This window comes from Otolemur garnettii, unplaced genomic scaffold (assembly GCF_000181295.1).
Source record: "Otolemur garnettii isolate 467f Iridium unplaced genomic scaffold, OtoGar3 scaffold00009, whole genome shotgun sequence".
Lineage (NCBI taxonomy): Eukaryota > Metazoa > Chordata > Mammalia > Primates > Galagidae > Otolemur > Otolemur garnettii.
Genome location: NW_003852404.1, coordinates 37,204,683 through 37,223,545, shown reverse-complemented (window position 1 = coordinate 37,223,545; position 18,863 = coordinate 37,204,683). Strand labels below are relative to the sequence as shown.

Here is an 18,863-nt window from a genome sequence, read left to right as displayed (position 1 = left end):
CAATCCTTCCTGGGACCATGGGCTCTCTGGGGGCATCCAAGTCCAATCCCCTTCAGTCTAGCAGGTCTTCTCCTACTAAGTTGTAGAGGGCTCCCTGTTCTTCAGGACCAGTGGCTTCTCTCCCGGGGTTTTTAACGTTTTCTTGTCTGTGGGGATACTTGGTTTTTTAATGCCCTGTCTCTTGGCAAACTGCACACTGATTCCTCCACAGTGGAGGCTCATTTACCTGAGGTCTTCTATTTCCTCACATGCCTTGACTCCCTTGTCCTCTTGGAAAGGGAGGCGGTTCTCTCTTTTGACCCTACAGAGCTGCCACTGTGAGATCGGCTCTCCATTTCATGCGCTTGTCTTCCTATCTATGTCTCACTGCTTCCTGGTTTGCAAAAACCTGTGCTACATCAAGAAGCTGTGAGGTGTCTGTGAACCCCTCCTGCTTCTGCAGTTTTGCTGCGTATCCTTGGGGCTTTGACTAACGAGGGGCATATTGACCATTCAGTGGTTCTCAGGGCTTTTGGAGTCAGATGGGGTGTACATCTGGAATGCTTCCCACAACCTCTGATAGAATTGGCCTGGGCTCTTATTCTTTTGTTGGGACCTCATTCACTGGGGTTAGATTAGTAGTTTTCTGCACCCCTTTCCTCAGCCCCTACAACAATGCCTCCTGGTATTAGGTCAGGTATCTCATGCCCTCTGCTATATTCAGGTCCCACTGGGGGTCCTCTCCAGGGAGCTGGACATGAACATACTCCTGGGGTTATGGAATTCTTCTGGGGAGTTTTCTTTTAACCACTTAGAGGCAGCCTGAATCACATGGAAATTCTCGTCCATGTTAAAGAAGGACATGAGCAGTTGGTGGCAATCTGTGCATGTGGAGTTATGGGTTTGGTTTGCATCAAAGGCCTGGGGCTTATGTGTGTAGAACAGCAGTTCTAAACCTGTGGGTCACGACCCCTTTGTAACAATGAAAATACATCTTGCATATCAGATATTTACATTACGATTCATAACAGTACCAAAATTACAGTTACGAAGTAGCAACGAAAATAATTTTATCGTTGGGGGTCACCACAACACAAGGAACTGTATTAAAGGGTCGCAGCATTAGGAGGCATTAGGAAGGCTGAGAACCACTGGTGTAGAAGGAGTGTGATGTTTCCAGTTGAGGAAGTCTGTGGTCATAAAGGGCTGATATACCATTATTACTCTCCGTTTGACCATGTGCCCATCCTCATCCATTCCAGTATTTCTGGTCTTTCTGAGAGGCATCTGGACTCCCAGCTTAGACTTTAGTCGAGCTACTCAGAGGAATGATCCTCCAGGGACCTCTCCTTTCTTTGTAAGGGGTGGGGGGTGGGGGAGTCCTGGCCAGCTAGGTGTGGCTCAGTCTACCTGGAAGGGAGAATCAATTGATTCCTCAGGTGCCCTAGTGCCTGTAGTTTCTCTGTACGGGGGTGGTGGAATTTCGTCTAGGGGGTCCTCCAGCATGGGGTTTGCCAGTGTCTTCGGCATCACTACTCTAGGTCTGGTGGAAAGCACTTTCCCTTCCTGTCCCTGTGCTACTAGCACTGTTGCTATTTGCTCTCTCAGCCAGGTAGTGGATTCATTTCTAGTTGTAACCAGGTATCAGTGTAGGAAAACCAGTCAGGCTGACCACCTTTCCCAGTGACTCTGTGCCATACCTTAGACCCTAAGTTGCTCTCTAGAGTTCCTTCAGATGGCCATCCCACCCGAAAAGAGGGCCATTCCTGCTCAGAAAGACTTTTTAACTTTCCCAGGGCCATAGTAACTCATAGTCACCTACAAATTCTTTCTTAACGTATTTCAACATGGTAGTCTGTGGGGTGGGCTTTCCTTGCTTATTTCCCATCTCTAACAAGGGTCTCCCAAGACAAAATGCACACTCACACCACAAGGGTATGGGGGTAGGTAATATGGAGAGGTCATTCAGTAGCTTCACTCTTTACCATCTGTTCCAGTCTCGGGGATAGCAGACCCTCTTGGCTTAGGCAGGCCGGTACAGTGTGCCAGTATGGACTGCTTCTTAGCAGTACCAGTCGTCCTATGGGAGCAGAAGCAGGGTTCGGAGCCAACACTCAACACTTTAACACTTACTTAAGGGGAAGTAAGAACTCTACCCTTGATGTCAGTCACCCCACACTCTCTCTTTCATACACCTCCCACCAGTCCTGTGGGTGACCTGGCAACCAGGGGCCCCACTTCTACTCAAACACAGTGGACCTAGAAAAGTCCAACCAGGCCTACCTTACTCTGGATGTCCTGGTGCCACCTGCTGCCAGTTCCTCCCTGGTGCAGAGGTGCAGCGGGGACCTGCCGCAGGTGCCTGGTCAGTTCAGTCCCCATAAGGTGTTTCTCTGGAAGAATCGGTACTGGGAGTGCTCTGAGGAGCACGTCACCAAACCAACCAGAGTACCCTGTAGGGGTGGTCCGCAGGGCAGCGGAGCCCGACCCGAAGAGTCCCACTGTGTGGTCCACCATCATGCCTTGCTTCACCGACAGGGAACCAAGAAAATGTAGCAGGCACTGATGCAGACCAGAGGGCTCTCCGGCACCATTTGGAAGAAGAGGTGGCTTTTATTCTGCCTGCAGAGACTTGGCTGACCAGCATCTCAAGAACTGACCCTCCTGATCTAATTTCTAGCCTTCCTTCAGTCTTTGGGCTTGTGTGCATGAGACAATCTGTGTATCAGAGAGGATCAGGCTGGCACCTGCCCTTAGAGCATGGTTGCCTATTCTCAAAGACAATAAAAGGTCTAGGAAGTTAATAGGTTATAATATACATCTAAAGGGCATATAGACAAAAGGGGGCTGCTGCAGTGGGGCCTGTAATTAGTTACTTTGTACTTCTCTTTAGATTATCACAGGCTGCCTTGCCAATGCCTGGGCAGAGTTGCTAGGGGCAAAATCCCCTGCCTCAAATAGGTAAACATTTTGTAAATATTTTCTCTCAGTTCTATTCTTTCATTTTCTTAATGGTGTCTTTTGAAAAGCGAACATTTTTAGTTTTGATAAACTCAACAAATTATTCATTTTTTCTTTAATCAATTATATTTTTTATGTCTAATTAAAAAAATCTTTGCTTAGCTCAATGTGACAGATTTTTTATTTATTTATTTTTATTTATTTATTTTAGAGGCAGAGTGTCACTTTGTTGCCTTTGGTAGAGTGCTATGACATTACAGCTCACAGCAACCTCCAGCTCTTGGGCATAGGCGATTCTCTTGCCTCAGCCTCCTGAGTAGCTGGGACTACAAGTGCCGCCACAATGCCTGGCTCTTTTTTGTTGCATTTTGGCCAGGGCTGGGTTTGAATCCTCCATCCTTGGTATATGGGGCTGGTGCCTTACTCACTGAGCCACAGGTGCCACCCTGTGACAGATTTTTTAAAGAAATGTTTTCTTTGAGAGTTTTATAAGTTTAACACTTACATTTAGGCCTATAATCCATTTTGACTTCATTTTTGTATATGTTTTAGAGTTAGTTCCAAGGTCATCATTTTGCATGTTTATGTTTAGTTGGTTAGTATATTTGTTGAAAGGACTATCTTTCTATTAAGGTACCTTGACACTTTTGTCAGGAATTAATTGAGCAGGCCAGGCACAGTAGCTCATGCCTATAATCCCAGCACTTTGGGAGGTTGAGGCAAGACGATCACTCGAGGCCAGGAGTTTGAGTCTACAGTGAGCTGTGATTGCACCATAGCTCTCTAGCCTGGTCCACAGAGTGAGACCCCATTTCTTAAATGAAGAGACACCATTGATCATATATATGAGTTTATTTAAGTAATTATTTCTTGACTCTGTTCTGTTCCATTGAAGTTCAGGTGGGCACACACATACACACTATGTGAGTGAAGTACAGTCATTAGCCACATAACGATGTCTTAGTCAATGACGGACCATATATGATGATGGTTCCTTAACGATTATAATGAAGTTGCTCTATATAGAGCAATGCTCTATACACCATTTTTTATCTTTTATACTGTATTTTTACTGTATCTTTTCTATGTTTGGACTTGTTTGGGTACACAGATATCTACCATCATGTTATAATTGCCAACAGTACTCAGTACAGTAGCATCTTGTACAGGTTTGTAACTGACAAGCAGTAGCCTTACCTACCATCAGGCCTCCATTCATCTGCAATTTAAAATGTTTTTGAAAATTTCAATGTATTTTGAATTGCATACAAACTTTATGGACACCCTGTATATTATATATTATAATGTACACTTGGCCCTCTTTATTCATAAATTCCATATCCGTGGATTCAACCAACCACAGATCAGAAATTCAGAAGAAAAAAAATTGAGTCTGTACTGAGCATATATACAAACTTTTTTTACTTGTCCTTCCCTAAATAAAGTACAACTACTATTCACATAGCATTTACGTAGTATTAGATGCTATAAGCAATTTAGATATGATTCAAAGTATGTGGGAAGGTATGTATAGTTTATAAGCAAATAATTCACCATTTTATATTAGAGACTTGAGAATCTGTGGGTATTAATATCTTACAGATGTCATTTTGGAACAGATACGATTTTGGAACTGATCCCCCACAGATACTGAAGTACTAGTCTATGTATTTTATTTACTTTTGTCCTTACAACAGTTTTCCACTGTTTCAATTACAGTAGTTTTATACTAAGTTTAAAAATCAGGTAATGTAAATCTCCCAACTTCTTTATTTAAATGGTTTTGACTATTCTATGTCCTTTGCACTTCCACATAAATGTTAGGATCAGCTTGTTAATTTCTTTTTTTAAAGCCCCCAGGGATTTTGATAGAGATTGGATTAAATAAAATATATCAATCAATTTAGGGAGAAGTCACATCGTACAATATTGAGTCTTCCTATTCATGAAGTTAATATCTGATTTATTTAGTTCTTCTGTAATTTTTCTCAACAGTTTTGTATTTTTCAGTATACTGATTTTGAACTTCTTTTAAAAATTTATCTCTAAATTAATCTTTCTGATACTATTCTAGGTGGAATTTTTAAATTTTCATTTCAGATTGCCACTAGCATATATGAGGTCTGACAGTGTAATTCATATGTAGCACTTCCTTCTAGAGGGAAGTGCTACATATCTCATAGCGCCGTATCACTATGGTCGCCTCCAAAGTGCTCCCCTTGGGTGCACCAATGCCAGCACCTAGTCCAGCCTTCAAAGGAATTTTGGAACTCTTTTTCTGTAACGATCATAAGAGCTCTCATTGTGTAAGATCTGACAGTTAAGTTTCTGAACTTGCCACTGTGTGCTTACATCGATTGGCAACACCATATAAATTTGATAAGTGTCTCACAGCTGTGTCCATGTCAAAGTGTGGCAGTGTCTTGCGTAGTGACATTCATTACTGTTCTTGTGTATTTTGGTGTCCCATACAATAACAGCTCTGATGGTCATTCTAGAAAAAGAATTCCAAAATTGCTTTGAAGGGTGAACTAGGTGCTGGGGTCGGTGCATAACTTCTTAAGGGGAGTACTTTAAAGGTGACCGTAGTAATATTCAGCAAGGAGGTATGTAACACTTTTTCTAGGATGAGTTCACAAACTTAAATTGTTAGACCTTGTATTAAAGTATGGTTGATTTTTTTTTTATATATATATATATTGGTCCTGTAACTTAGCTAAGCTTCTTTGCTGGTTCTAGTGGGCTCTGTTGTTGATTTATGAGGATTTTCTACTTTAAATATCCGATAGAATCCTTGAAAATGATATCCCTCGAAGTCCATATTACTCTTACTTAAATGATGTTGCCAAAGCTTAAAATGTTTTTGAAACTCCTTTTTCAAAATTTGTTAGACAAATTACCAAGCACATAAAAAAATATATTTTTATTATTTATTAGTGAATATCTTGCTTTAATTCCTCTTTCTTCCATTTTATCTTAGTAGCTTAGGCCTGTACTGAGGATATGTTATTTTTTACATATAGACGTTAAAGAATAGAAGTTTAGGTAGTTCAATATCTAAATCTGAAGTCAAGGGAAAGGCTGTGGATGGAAGTTTTAGTTTGTGAGTTGTCAGGTTATATTTAAAGTCATGAGATCGAACATGATCACCTAAAGAGATTAACCAGAGATCCAACATCTCTCAGAAGAAAAATATATTAGGTCTGCAAAAGGTTTGGGAAGTATCTTGAGGCCAAGGATCTAAGGGGACCCTGAGGGACTCATGTTAAGAATACCACTGATTAAGCATTGAGTCATTTGGGAGCCACCTGCTGCGTGAAATGTTTTACCTTAATTTTTAGTTCCTTTGTTTTAAAGTGTATACATGTGTTTCACAAGAAATTGATCTTCATCAGGCCAGTGGTACCCTCACTACTTTTTCTTCTAAATCATTTGAACAATTACTAGTTGGCATTTATTTTTTTTTCTCCAGAGTACCATAATAATGATTTTTAATCATTAAACATTCTAGTCATTATTTTATGCTATTATTATATTATGCTAATATATCCAGTTTGGTATATAATTCTGATTCTGTTGTCTACATTGCAAATAACATTGACTTCATGAGAGTTATAACAAATATCTACTTTTCTTTCCTTCTTAGGCAAATACTGTGGTCTCGGGTTGCGAATGAACCATTCAATTGAATCAAAAAGCAATGAAATTACTGTGCTGTTCATGAGTGGAATCCATATCTCTGGACGAGGATTTTTGGCCTCATACTCAGTTATAGATAAACAAGGTAATTTTCCTCTTATGCAGTGGTTCCCACTTTTTGCAATTTCTAACAATAAAAATTAAATGGTTCTCTTAAGTACCTATTATCTGAAATTGAAATACAGCAGAAAGACTGAACAGTTAATGACACGTATGTAAATTTGACAAAATTAGAGCAGTTTCAGAATTCCAAAAATAAAGTGTATTCACTTTTATATAAAGTCTATATATTAATTATATTACTACTTCCTTGCTGATTTTTCACTTTTATAAAATTAGAACTGGAACTATAATACCTTTTTAAAAACTTAAGAATTAATGAAATGTATCATATCAATTTAAAGCTTTATTATCACAGTTTACCATTATATACTTCTGTGTTAAAGACCATATTACCATTCTTTGCAAAGAATAGTTTCATATCACTGGGAGTACCCTGGTTAGTGCTGAGATAGTACAAAATAAACAGGGGTTGTTTTCTGAATTGCTAATGTTTAGAGTTTGAAGGAGGGAAAAAAACCTAAAAGTAATGCTGTTAATTAGAATGAAATCAGAAATTTACCTGGATCTCCAAGGTAAAGTGTAAGACCTGGATGAAATCCCTCACATACTTTGGCTGCTATCGCCTGCGTTTTTCTGACCTCTGCTATTTGGAATACTATGCTAAGAAAGTTTAAGAAGTGTAGCTATTATAGGAATATATCAAAACAGTCATTTACATTAGAAAATAGGTAATTATTTTAATATTCAATCATGAATTAACTAAGATGACCATTTAAAATTGAAAGTTGGCTTTTATTTTGTATTATATAAATGAGAAAATTACCAAGAATTTTCTGCGCATGAGGATCTTGGGCACTGAGAATGAAAACCAAGCTGTTCCTCTCCAGCTGTGGGAGGTTTGAGGCAAACACTATGGTAAAAGTTTCACACAGAAGGCGATGTAAGAACTGTTCTGTGTAAAGAGGAATCTGCTTTCACTTATTAGTTTATAAGCTATAGAACAAGGTAGGAAGGGTAACAAAATTCCTTGGAATGAGAAAGTAAACTTACCTGGATGGAATAATGGAAAGAAAAGAACTGGAAACATTATGCTAAATGAGCAATTAGTGTCTTTGACAGAGCTGGGAAAACTAAGTCAGTGTGATGTTGTGGCAAGTACACTAGGGAATGCTGGAGTCAAATCTGTCTCAGCTGCATGCTAGCTGGGTGACGGCCGGCCAGTCAGCTTCACCTCCCTGAGCTGTGTATGCGAGTGAGCTGGTTGTGAGGACCAGATCGAGAAATCTTTGTGTGGTGCCTGTAGGCACATGGCATAGCAGACACACAGGAGGATGGTTTCCCCCTTCTGCCACTGTATATACATGCATATATTTCCCTACCACCAGAAGGATAATGTAAAAAACTCAGGTGAGGTGATGATGGATTACCGTTTTTTCAGTTTTGCTTCTTAAAAATCTTGGGCTGCTAGGTGAGAGGGTAGAAAATAATTAATTTGCTTCTTATTCTCCTTGAGTTTCTTACTATTAAAATAAAGTTAAATTTTTTATTTTGATTTTATATTTGCTCTTTTCTCTCTTCGTTCTTTATAGATTTGAAGGTTTCTGGAAAATATTCTCTCTTTTTAAAAAGGTTCTTATGTTCAGTATAAATTATGGGGCTTTTTGACCCATGGGAAACCTGAATGTCCTGCATTAAAGTTACTTAAGAATTGACAGTGATCTCGGGTAACAGAGACAGTGAGTTCTTAGAAACCTCTGTTCCACATTTCAAAAGGCTGTGTCACTATTTCAGATGATATCTGCCTTGATTAGGAACTTTTTGATAGAAACACTTTTCCAAGTCATAATCATCTTGAGAAATCTTCATTTCATGGCCATCTCCTAAAGTCTTACTTAATTTTGGCAGTTTTATTTGAACTAGAGTGAATTGGTTAAACTATATCCAGGAGAACACTGATGGCTGCTTACCTTTGGTAAAGCTCCTCAGTGTGTTCCATCCAGGAAAGTTAGCTGCCACAATGAATTCCGTGAGTATTTTCAGGGAACATTAAGGACATGTCGCAGCTTAGAAGTCTAGTTGAAAATATAGAGTATATGGGAATGAAGAGATTGTGAAAAATCTTGTTTCAACAGCTACTTCTTTTTTTAACACTCTCATGCAGATTTGTTAATGTTAAAGTACAAGTTATGATTAATAGAGTCATTTTTGAGGCTAACAGACTAATTTTTATTATCTTATCCAAGAGCCCATTGCAGAATTACACATAAATATGTAATGCTACTGACATTTTATTCTATAAAGTAGATTTAAAAACATAGCATTTACCATTGGACTTAAAAAGTAAAATGAGTGATGAGTGAACTAAATTCCTGTTTTTGAATCTGTATTCAGCGATGGTCAAGTTTCTAGGAAGAGCTCAGCATTTCTAGGATAATTCTGGATGATGATTTTTTTTAGTGTTCTAGTTACAGAATAATGAAATCAGAAGTAGTTCTAATTATAGAATAATGAAATCTACATTTGCATGAAAATTTCATGTCCTTCAAGGCAGCACTTGTCTGTGTGCATTGTAACTGGATGTGTACATGCGTGATTGGAAAGTGGTGATCCTGGTTTTCTTTTTGGAGAACACTAAATCACTTAAAAGGCAATGGTAAGCTTCATTACTTTTGATTTCACCAACTGAGAATTTTGTAAAGTTCAATCTAAAATTCACCTTCATTTTTTGGAGAAAAACAGTAAATAGTTAAAAATTTCATGTGACATAAAATGACCTGATGTATGATAGATTATTAGCATACTTTCTAATTAGAATTCATAAACACCTAACTCATTGCCTGATGCCCCTTGGAATCTAATGACAGTGTGCTTAAGACTTATGAAAAGCTGAGGCTGGAAAATATTCCTATTTGACAGGGTTATTTTTGCTATATGATGGATTATTTTCAAATTAACACCACTAGTATAATAATTTTCTGATTGCTACATTTTTTGACAAATTTTTGGCAAATATTTTCTATTTCTTCCATCTTATATCCAATTATACTAACTTATAAATGAAACATAGAGAATTCCTTCCTAATAGAGTCCAAATTTCTAAAACTGGTAATTTTTTTTCCTTCATGAAATGTTTTTTGATTTTGAAAATAAAAGTATGAATTTCTTAGTTTGCTGCCTGAATAGCTGTATGGTAATTTTATAAAATATCTTTTGTTTTGAGTAGTACACAAAGCTTCTAGATTAGCTAGATTAGCTAGATTTCTATTTGTACTATTTCTGTCGTGTTCTAAGTAATTGTTATTATACCTGGCAAACATTGAAAAATGTATGTACTATTAAACTAATCTTAGTAATATTTTATTGATCTTAGTAAGCATTTATTTTACATTGGTCTCTTTAGATATATCCTTATTTACACACAAATGTGAAGGAGTTTTGGTGTGAGGAACGCAAAGGCTTGACACAGAGACTGTGCCAGGTGACTGAGGAGCTCAGATAAGAATCCTCTCAAACCTGAGGTCCATCCATATATATTATCATAAAATGGGAAGAAGTAGATAAAAACTGTTTAGCAGACAGCAGCACTGATAAGGGAGGATGTGGGGAAGATTGTAACAGGGGTCCTCAAACTTTTTAAGGGGGGCCAGTTCACTGTCCCTCAGACTGTTGGAGGGCTGGACTGCGGGCCTGGGACGAGTCAGCTGCTAAGCAGGACAGGCAGCAGCGGCAAAAACACCCAGCAGACTGGATAAATGTCTTAGGCAGGCCATAGTTTGAGGACCCCCGATATAGAGTGATCTCCACCTTTGTTTTTACAAAATCTCTGACCTTGAGTACAGTCTTTGCCTCCACCGTCAAGAGACCTTTGGAAGCCACAGAATCTTTATTGCCACATCTCACGTGTACATTCTCTCTTGGAGGTCAGTTTGCCGTCCTCCTGCATGTACACAACTCACACGCCATTCTTGTGACTCAAAGCCGAAAGCAAGCCTGTGCTGAAGGTCAGGGAACAATTGTCCCTACACAAATGAATATGTGTAATGTTTGTGTGTATAATATAATTAACATACAGAAAAACATTTGTATTTGTGCCAGTTTGTCAAACAAAGGTGCTAATGAGCAAAGTGTTGCCAATTTTGTAGAGAAAGAGGATTTAAAACAGAATTAGTCTTTAGTCTGTGAAGATGGTGTTAACTGAAAGAGGCCAATTCAACTTCTAGGATAGCTTATTCTGAGCCGATATATGAACACTCTGAAGAGCACCTTAATGATTTTAGTGTTTTCTTTGACTTTCATTGTTTTAGTGCATCAGGAGTGCTGTGAAGGGACAACATGATGTGTTTGTGCTTTCTCGTGCTATACAATGGCTGTATCCTTCACCACTAATAAATACTAATGTGTCTGATGGTGTCCTAGATGCTGTGTAGATCACTATTTATTTTTTATTATATGTAAATTTAGTTATAGAAAACATTTGAATTGAGATAGTTAGCAATATGTAGCTTATAACCTATCTGACCACTTGGTTTGTTGCTTAGGCCACTGAGCCATGCCTGTATCACCCTTAAGAAGGCATTAATTATTTTCATTTGAGAAAATTTTCCCTGAACTTGGACTGTGGACTCTGTTTCCATACATGCCGTTGTAGTATTTCTTAGAAAAATATAAGATTTGTAAAAAGGGAGGAAAGACAAAATACTTAGTATAGTATTTGGTACTAAATAACTTAGTTAATTCTGAATCACAATAAATTATGTGATGCTATCTATGTAAATTTCTTTGAACAAAAATGCAGATGGCGGAAGTCAATACCAAATTCCTAGCATTGGAAATAAGGAATTAGTCCTAAGATTACACAGTAAAACAGTTGGGAAAAGTTAGCAGCAAGAACAGGCTTATCCTACAGCCAGCAGCACGGGAACAAAGTAGTTGTCCGCATACTTACAAGGCAAGGTTACTGACATGGTGTGAATTACAAAAGCAGGACTACTTGTTCCTAAAGGTTCTAGGAAATCGGGTACCTAAAGAATTTTAGGGCAAATAAAGGAGAGAATTGCAGTATACATTTTCTTGAGTCCTTTTGGGCTAGATTATACTGTTGAGACTAATGACACGGTGAGTGCTTCCTCTCTTCTGGGTCATACAAGGAAAAGAGAGAATATCAGGCTGCCTCAGCAGGACCCCTGAGGGCATTCGGCTTACTACTGCCCTCACTCATTCTTGTCCCCAGCACCTAAATGAAGCATTTGTGTAGTAACATGTATGTTACAGTCTTCTGTATGTATTAAATGTTTGCCTGACTTCCTCTCTTACTTTCCCCTTTCATTCTGGCCTCAAACACGCCATGCACATTTCCACCCAGGGCCCTTCTTTGAAGCCCACTGTCTGTTCTCAGATCCACATAGCTCACACTTCACTCACTCTCTTACAGATTTGAGAGTTTTTTTTATATGTCACCTTTACTGTGAGGGAGGGCTAATTCCACCACTCTACTTAAAATTGCCCCTCCCTAGCCTTTCTGACTTTCTTGCTCTCTGTATTTTCTAAAGCACTCGCTATCTTCTAACACACTACGTATTGTTGTTAACTAATACTGTGTCATTATCCGTTTTCTCTTACTCTGCCTTGGAGGCACATTCCTCATTTGCAGTTTTTACCTAGTTCTTTGTTTTGTCTCTGGTGCCTAGAATAACTTTACCTGGTCGTAATTGCTGTTTAGTAAATATCTGCTAAATGAATAAATGAATGAACTGCCAGGTTGGCTCTTTACTAGGCTTTATTTCATGCATCAGTGTAGATGTGTAGCATATGAAAGTTAATTGTTCCAGGATAACTTCTTTTTATTTTTTAAAATTTTATAGCAGTTTTATTGACATATGATGCATACACCATACAGTTCTCCTAAAGTATACAGCTCATTAATTTTCCCTTTTAGTGGGAGTCATGCAGTCATCATTGCGGTCTATTTTAGAACACTTTCATAACCCCCCCCCCAAAATCTCTACAGTTACTCCACATTTCTCACCTCCTGATCTCCTCCAGTCCTAGATGACCACTAGTCTACTTTTTATCTCTATAGATTTGCCTATTCTATAACTTCGTATGAGTAGTTCACATAGCATCTGGTATTTTGTGACTGGCTTCTTTCACTTAGCATGTTTTCAGATTTCATCCATGTCGTAGCACATTATCAGTACTTCATCTCTTTTATGGCCAATAAAACTCGAGCACGTGCGTATACCCCATTTTGAGTATCCATTCATCAATTCACAGACATTTGTGTGCCCATGTTTGTATAAATGCTTGTGGGAGGTATGTTCTCAATTCTTTTGGATATAACCTAATAGTAGAATGTCTGGGTCATTTGCTAACTCTGTATTTAACTTTTTAAGAATCTACCACACAGTTTTTCAAAATAGCTGGGCCATTTTACAATTCCACTAACAGTGTATGAGGGTTTCAGACCCCTCATATTCTTGCCAGTGCTTATACCTATCTTTTTGATTCTCCTCACCCTAGTGGGTGTACAGTGGTATCTCATCGTGATTTTGATTTGCATTTCTCTGATGGATAAATGATGTTGTGCATCATTTTATGTGTTCATTGGCCATTTATATGTCTTCTTTGTCTATCAAATCTTTTGCCCATTTTTTGGTTAATATGTCTTTTTAATGTCATATCATATCTTTATGAGGATACTAGATCCTTACGGGATATATGATTTAAAAATATTTTCTCCTATTCTGTGGCCTTTTTCTTTTTTTTAACTTAAAAATTAAATTATTTTGTCTTTTGTTAATTGAGATATGATTCACATACGACAAAATTGTCCCTTACTTACACAATTCAGTAGTTTTCAGTATATTTATAAGGTTGTGATGATAGTAGTCAGCACTACTATCATTGAACCTCTTGTCATTCCCCTTCTTTTCCTCCCTCCAGCCCCTGGCAACCACAGCTTGACTTTCTGTCTCTGTGGATTTGCCTGTTCTGGACATTTCATATGCATGGAATCAAGTTTGTAGTCTTTTGTGAATGGCTGCTTCACGTAGCATAATGTTTTCAAGGTTTGACCATGTTGTTGCATGTGTAAGTACTTCATTCCTATTTCTTTCATTATTTTTTTAATTTCAAAGTATTATGAAGCAGAAATGTTTTGGCTGTATGAGTTACTTTTCTACAGTTTGAGTCACAGTTGAGGATGCCCCTTACCCATAGTAATTTTATTAAAAGTTTAATTGCATATATGTACATATGTATATGTATATGCCTTTACAAAGATAGATTTGAATCTTAGCCAATGTTCATCATTAAAGGAAATACTAAATTTTAGAGAGAAGTTAGTGAAAATAATATTAATTGTAATGTATTGAAGTTATATGGTACTTGAAAATAAATTTATATTTTTCTTTTTTATTTTATTTTATTGAATGGTAACTGTGTATATTGATGCACTTCTGGGGTACAGTGTGGTGTTTTCACACACAATCCGAAACACTTCTATCAAACTGGTTAACATAGCCTTCATGTCATTTTCTCAGTTATTGTGTTAAAATGTTCATATTCTACTCATAGAAACATTCACTTGTACCCTTGTAAGATAAACCACAGAAGTGAACCCTCCAATCCCCCTCCCTCCACCCATCCCCCTCCCCCTCCCTCCCCCTATGTTTTTCATTATGACTTCTCTGCACTTGACTTCCCTGTAACTGTAAAAAGAATGCTTCACTTATCTGACATTAGCAGTGATCCTTGTGTTCCATATAAACGTGTTTTCAAGGTGACTCAAGGACCAACACTTTTATGGTAATTATATTGCCAGTTTTCTTTCCTTGTTAAACAGATTACTGAAAGTGGTTAACCCTTTTTAGAGTCATTATAATTGAATATATTTTCAGCCTAGCCCCACCCTTTATACTTCAGCTCTTTAAATTACTGTTATTGTTAATTACTATTTCAGTTAATCTAATGGATCTTTCTCATTTAGTTACTGACTCCTACCAATCATTTCCCTCATGATATTATTCTTATTCATTCATTTATACAAATATTTATTGGATACTCACTGCATGCCAGGCACTGTTCTAGGCACCAATGATGCAGTACTCGTAGGCAAGCAAGTTACTGGTTACCTACTCATTTTGAAACTTTCAAATTGAGAATGTACCAGAGAGAAATAGTTACAAAGCACCAAGCCAGATAAGTGTGAATCTTTAGGAGGTTTTTTGCTATATATCCTTTTTTTAAATGTCATGATAAAATATACATATGTATAATTTACTGTCTTACCATTTATAAGTATAGTTCTGTGGTTTTAAGTGTATTTCATGTTGCTATTATAATGGCTACCACCAGTCTATCTCCAGAACTTTTTCATTGCCTGTTGAAACTATACCCAAAAAATACTAACTCCCTTTAGCCACCTCTATATGTTCATTTAGTTTTCCCTAATTAGTAACAGGAGGCATACTCACTCTATGTTCTAAAACTGGAGCCTCACTTACCCCTGTGTCCATGTTCTCACATCTGAAGAAAGAGTAGGATAGTCATTTTGAAATAACTTTGTGGTGTAAATAATTTAGAGCATGTAAGCTTGTTTACCTTTAGTAAAATTTTAATATCTTTTATTTTTTAAAAAATGACCTTTTTCTCTCTTGTGTATTGTTGGTGGGAATATAAGTAGGCAAAGCTTTGTATTCCATTTATTTGTGCATGAGTCTGATTTTTGCAAACTACTTAGCCCTTTTTTTCCTTTTCTCTTTTTGTTGAGACATGGCCTCACTCTGTTGGCCAAGACTAGAGTGAAGTGGTATCCTCATAGCTCACTGCAGCGTCCAACTCCTGGGCTCAAGTGATCGCCCCAAGTAGCTAGAGCTGTAAGGCCCACACTACCACACCCAGCTAATTTTTCTATTTCTTGTGGAGACAGGGTCTCACTCTTGCTCAGGCTTATCTCAAGCTCCTCAAGCTTTATCAGTCCTTCCCTCTTGGCCTCCCAAAGCTCTGGGATTACAGGCATGAGGCTCTGTACATGGCACCCCTCTTTCTTGATAGTGTTCTTTGAAATACAGTTTTTAATTTTGATGAACTTCAGTTTATCTACTTGAGGTTTTTCCTTGTACTTTTGATGTCATATTTAAGAAACTACTACAGGGCTTGGCATCTGTAGCTCACTGGTTAGGGCGCTGGCCACATGCATGTGGCTGGCAGGTTCAAACCTGGCCTGGGCCTGCTAAACAACAGTGACAACTACAACAATAACAAAAAAAGCTGGGCATTCTGGCGGGTACCTGTAGCCCCAGCTACTTGGATAGCAGAGGCAGGAGAATCGCTTCAAAGAGCTTGAGGTTGCTGTGAGCTGTGATGCCACGGTACTCTACTGAGGGGCAACATAGTGAGACTCTGTCTCAAAAAAAAAAGAAAGAAACTACTACAGGTGGTAGTAATGATTTCCCGAGTAACATCTTCTAAAAGTTTTATAGTTTTAGCTCTTAAGTTTAGATACAGTTTGAGTTAATTTCTATGTAGTGTAAGGTAAGAGTTCACTTTCATTCATTTGCCTGAAGATATCCACTTGGCTCAGCATCATTTGTTAAAACTGTTCTTCCCTTCCATTGAATTGTCTTGGCATGTTTGTTGAAAATCAATTGAGTGTTTATTCCTAGACTTTTAGTTCTATTTCACTGACTCTCAATTCTATTTCATTGATTATAACTTCTTATACATTGGTATGAGAAGTCTTTAAGAGAGATGGCTTCTTTTGAGCTGTTTTCATCTTGCCCAGGCTGAGTTCTAATATGTAAGTTTGGAGCATAGTAGAAATGGCAGTTTTCTGGAAGGCTGTTTATTGGGGTAAAATTCTCAAGAGAGACACATTTTAAGGATGATTAATTCCCTACTTAATTTGGTGGGTTTTTTTCTTTTCTGTTCTTTTTTTTTTTTCTGCCTTTATGATCATAAACCTTAAATCCTCAAAGTGTGTATTCATGGATTTCTTTCTTTGTCTTGAGTCTTCTTGGCTGTCCTTGTAGCTGTCCATTCTGAATTCGTAATTTCTTCCTAAAGAGCTCTTTTGAGCCCCAGTAGAATTTGAGAGCAAGGTCACCGAGTTGTACATTTGCATGGCATAATGTAAAGTTTCAGCACTGTGTGGACTTAGAACTAAGGCCCTGTTCTGATAGAATATATCCATAGTTGACCAGTTTTCTGGCATGTGGCCTACAGGTAATAGGGCCAGCTGGCAGTCTTCTTGGGGTTTGAATGCCATAGTGGACCACACACTACCTTTCCATCCCAGGCTATTAATTTTAAAAGCTCAACGTATAATCTTAGAAGTTGGAAATTCTTTTGGTGGAACAGGAAAGTGGAAAATCGATTCTCATTGCTGCACAGAGATTGACAGAAATAACCAGAGTATAGTAATTCAATTTATCCCCTTTTCCCACTTGGTCAGCTAGGTGGTAGTGAATCTCTATTCAGATATGTATCCTCTTAAACTCTTAAAACTCAATCATCAGTTTAAATGCCTATGGTGTATAGATACTAATCTCTACAGTTGTTCCCCAAATACCACTTTCCTGTTAGTATAACACAATTAGTGTGCTTTCTTTCAAGACATATTTCATTTGGATAATGAACACAAAACTTATTCATAATTGTAAAATAGAGTGATTATCCTGTGCTTGTTGTGCTAACAATTAATTAATGTTTACATACTATCAGTGATCTCAGAACTATGCTGTCTGCTATCACCATTAGTGTATTGGCCACCCTTGACACACATTCTTTAGCCAAGAATTTATATGTGTAATCACTTATTTTTGTGATTGTCTTCAGTTGTCTTCCGGGTTTTCCTCTCTAAAGGTTAGTAAATAATTGGACTTAGCCAGACATGCTAACAATCAGAAACTTGTATTCATCCATTAATTAAGTGTTCATTGAAAGCCTCCTGCATACCACACACTGTGATTGCTGCTGGCAATACAAAGGTGAGGACAGACAGCCTTCCTCTGTTCAGGACTGGGCATTATAGATTGATGTTGTTTGTAGTTATACAATTACTTGATCTAGTCGGTCTTACATGACACACAGTACTGTGAGAACAAGTAATAGTCACCTGTTCATTAAAACACACAAAACTTAAGCACCTACTGTGTGCTAAAGGGATTTCACTTGCAAAGGTGATGGACAGCTTCTGTGAGGAGTGACAGGTAGAATTAGGCCTTCCCGGCCAAGAGAGTAGCCTGTGCCGGGAGAGACCACAAGAAGGCTAGAGCAGTGAGAAGCCATGTAGGTACGCATGAGCCTGGAGTGGTAGACAGGGCCAGGCGCTGAAAGACCCTGTGGGCTTAGTTCATCTCAAGAGCATCATGGAAGGTTTTTGATCAAAAGCCACCTTTTACATAGCCTGTGAACTAGGTCTTAGTTAAAAAGCAGGTTCGCTCTTATTCAGATGTATCGATTTCTAGGTAGAAAATGTTAACGTTTAAAAGTTTGTTTTCTTCAGAGCAGTGCTTTTCCAAATTCAGTGTGCTTAAGAAATTACCTGGAAGACTTGTTAAAACAGATTTTGGGGGGCCCGCCTCTATAAATCTGGAGGGTACAAGAATTTGAATTTCTGCCAAGATCTCAGAAGATGCTGATACTGCTCAATCTGGTCTGTGGACCAGATTCAAAATTAACTCACTGGTTTTGGTCTTGTTTTCCTTGTATACAAATGACAAAGAATGAGTTATATAGTAACCAAGAAATATTTTTTTTCTTTGTGTTTTGGGAGCTACATTTTACACAAGCAACTTTAAGGCTATAATTTTTACTTATCTTTGTATATTCTACATTTATGCTGTGTGACTTCATGCGGTGATGTGCTAGTAAACAGTGTTGAGGGGACATGGCTCTAGAAATCAAGAAACTTAAAATCTGAAAGAAATTGTGATTAATAAGAATTTGTAGAGTTTATCACCTTGATAAACTGTTGAGATGTGGAAAATTAGAACAATACAATTTGGGGTCAGTTAAAGTGGATCACATCTGTAATTCCAGCACTTTGGGAGGCTAATGCTGGAAGATCCTTGAGACCAGGAGTTTGAGATCTTCCTGGACAAATAGCAAGAACTTGTCTCTACCCCAAAGAAGAAAAAAATTAGCTGGATATAGTGGCC

The 18,863-nt window shown here is 38.0% G+C and overlaps 1 protein-coding gene across 1 annotated transcript in view; it reads left to right on the top strand.

Annotated features, from left to right (window-relative positions):
• DCBLD2 (discoidin, CUB and LCCL domain containing 2) overlaps positions 1–18,863 on the top strand; it is a 79,545-nt gene that overhangs the window by 36,489 nt on the left and 24,193 nt on the right. The window contains exon 2 of the mRNA XM_023509771.1: positions 6,577–6,724. Within this exon, the coding sequence (XP_023365539.1) occupies positions 6,577–6,724 (148 nt within the window). The remainder of the gene's footprint in view (positions 1–6,576; positions 6,725–18,863) is intronic.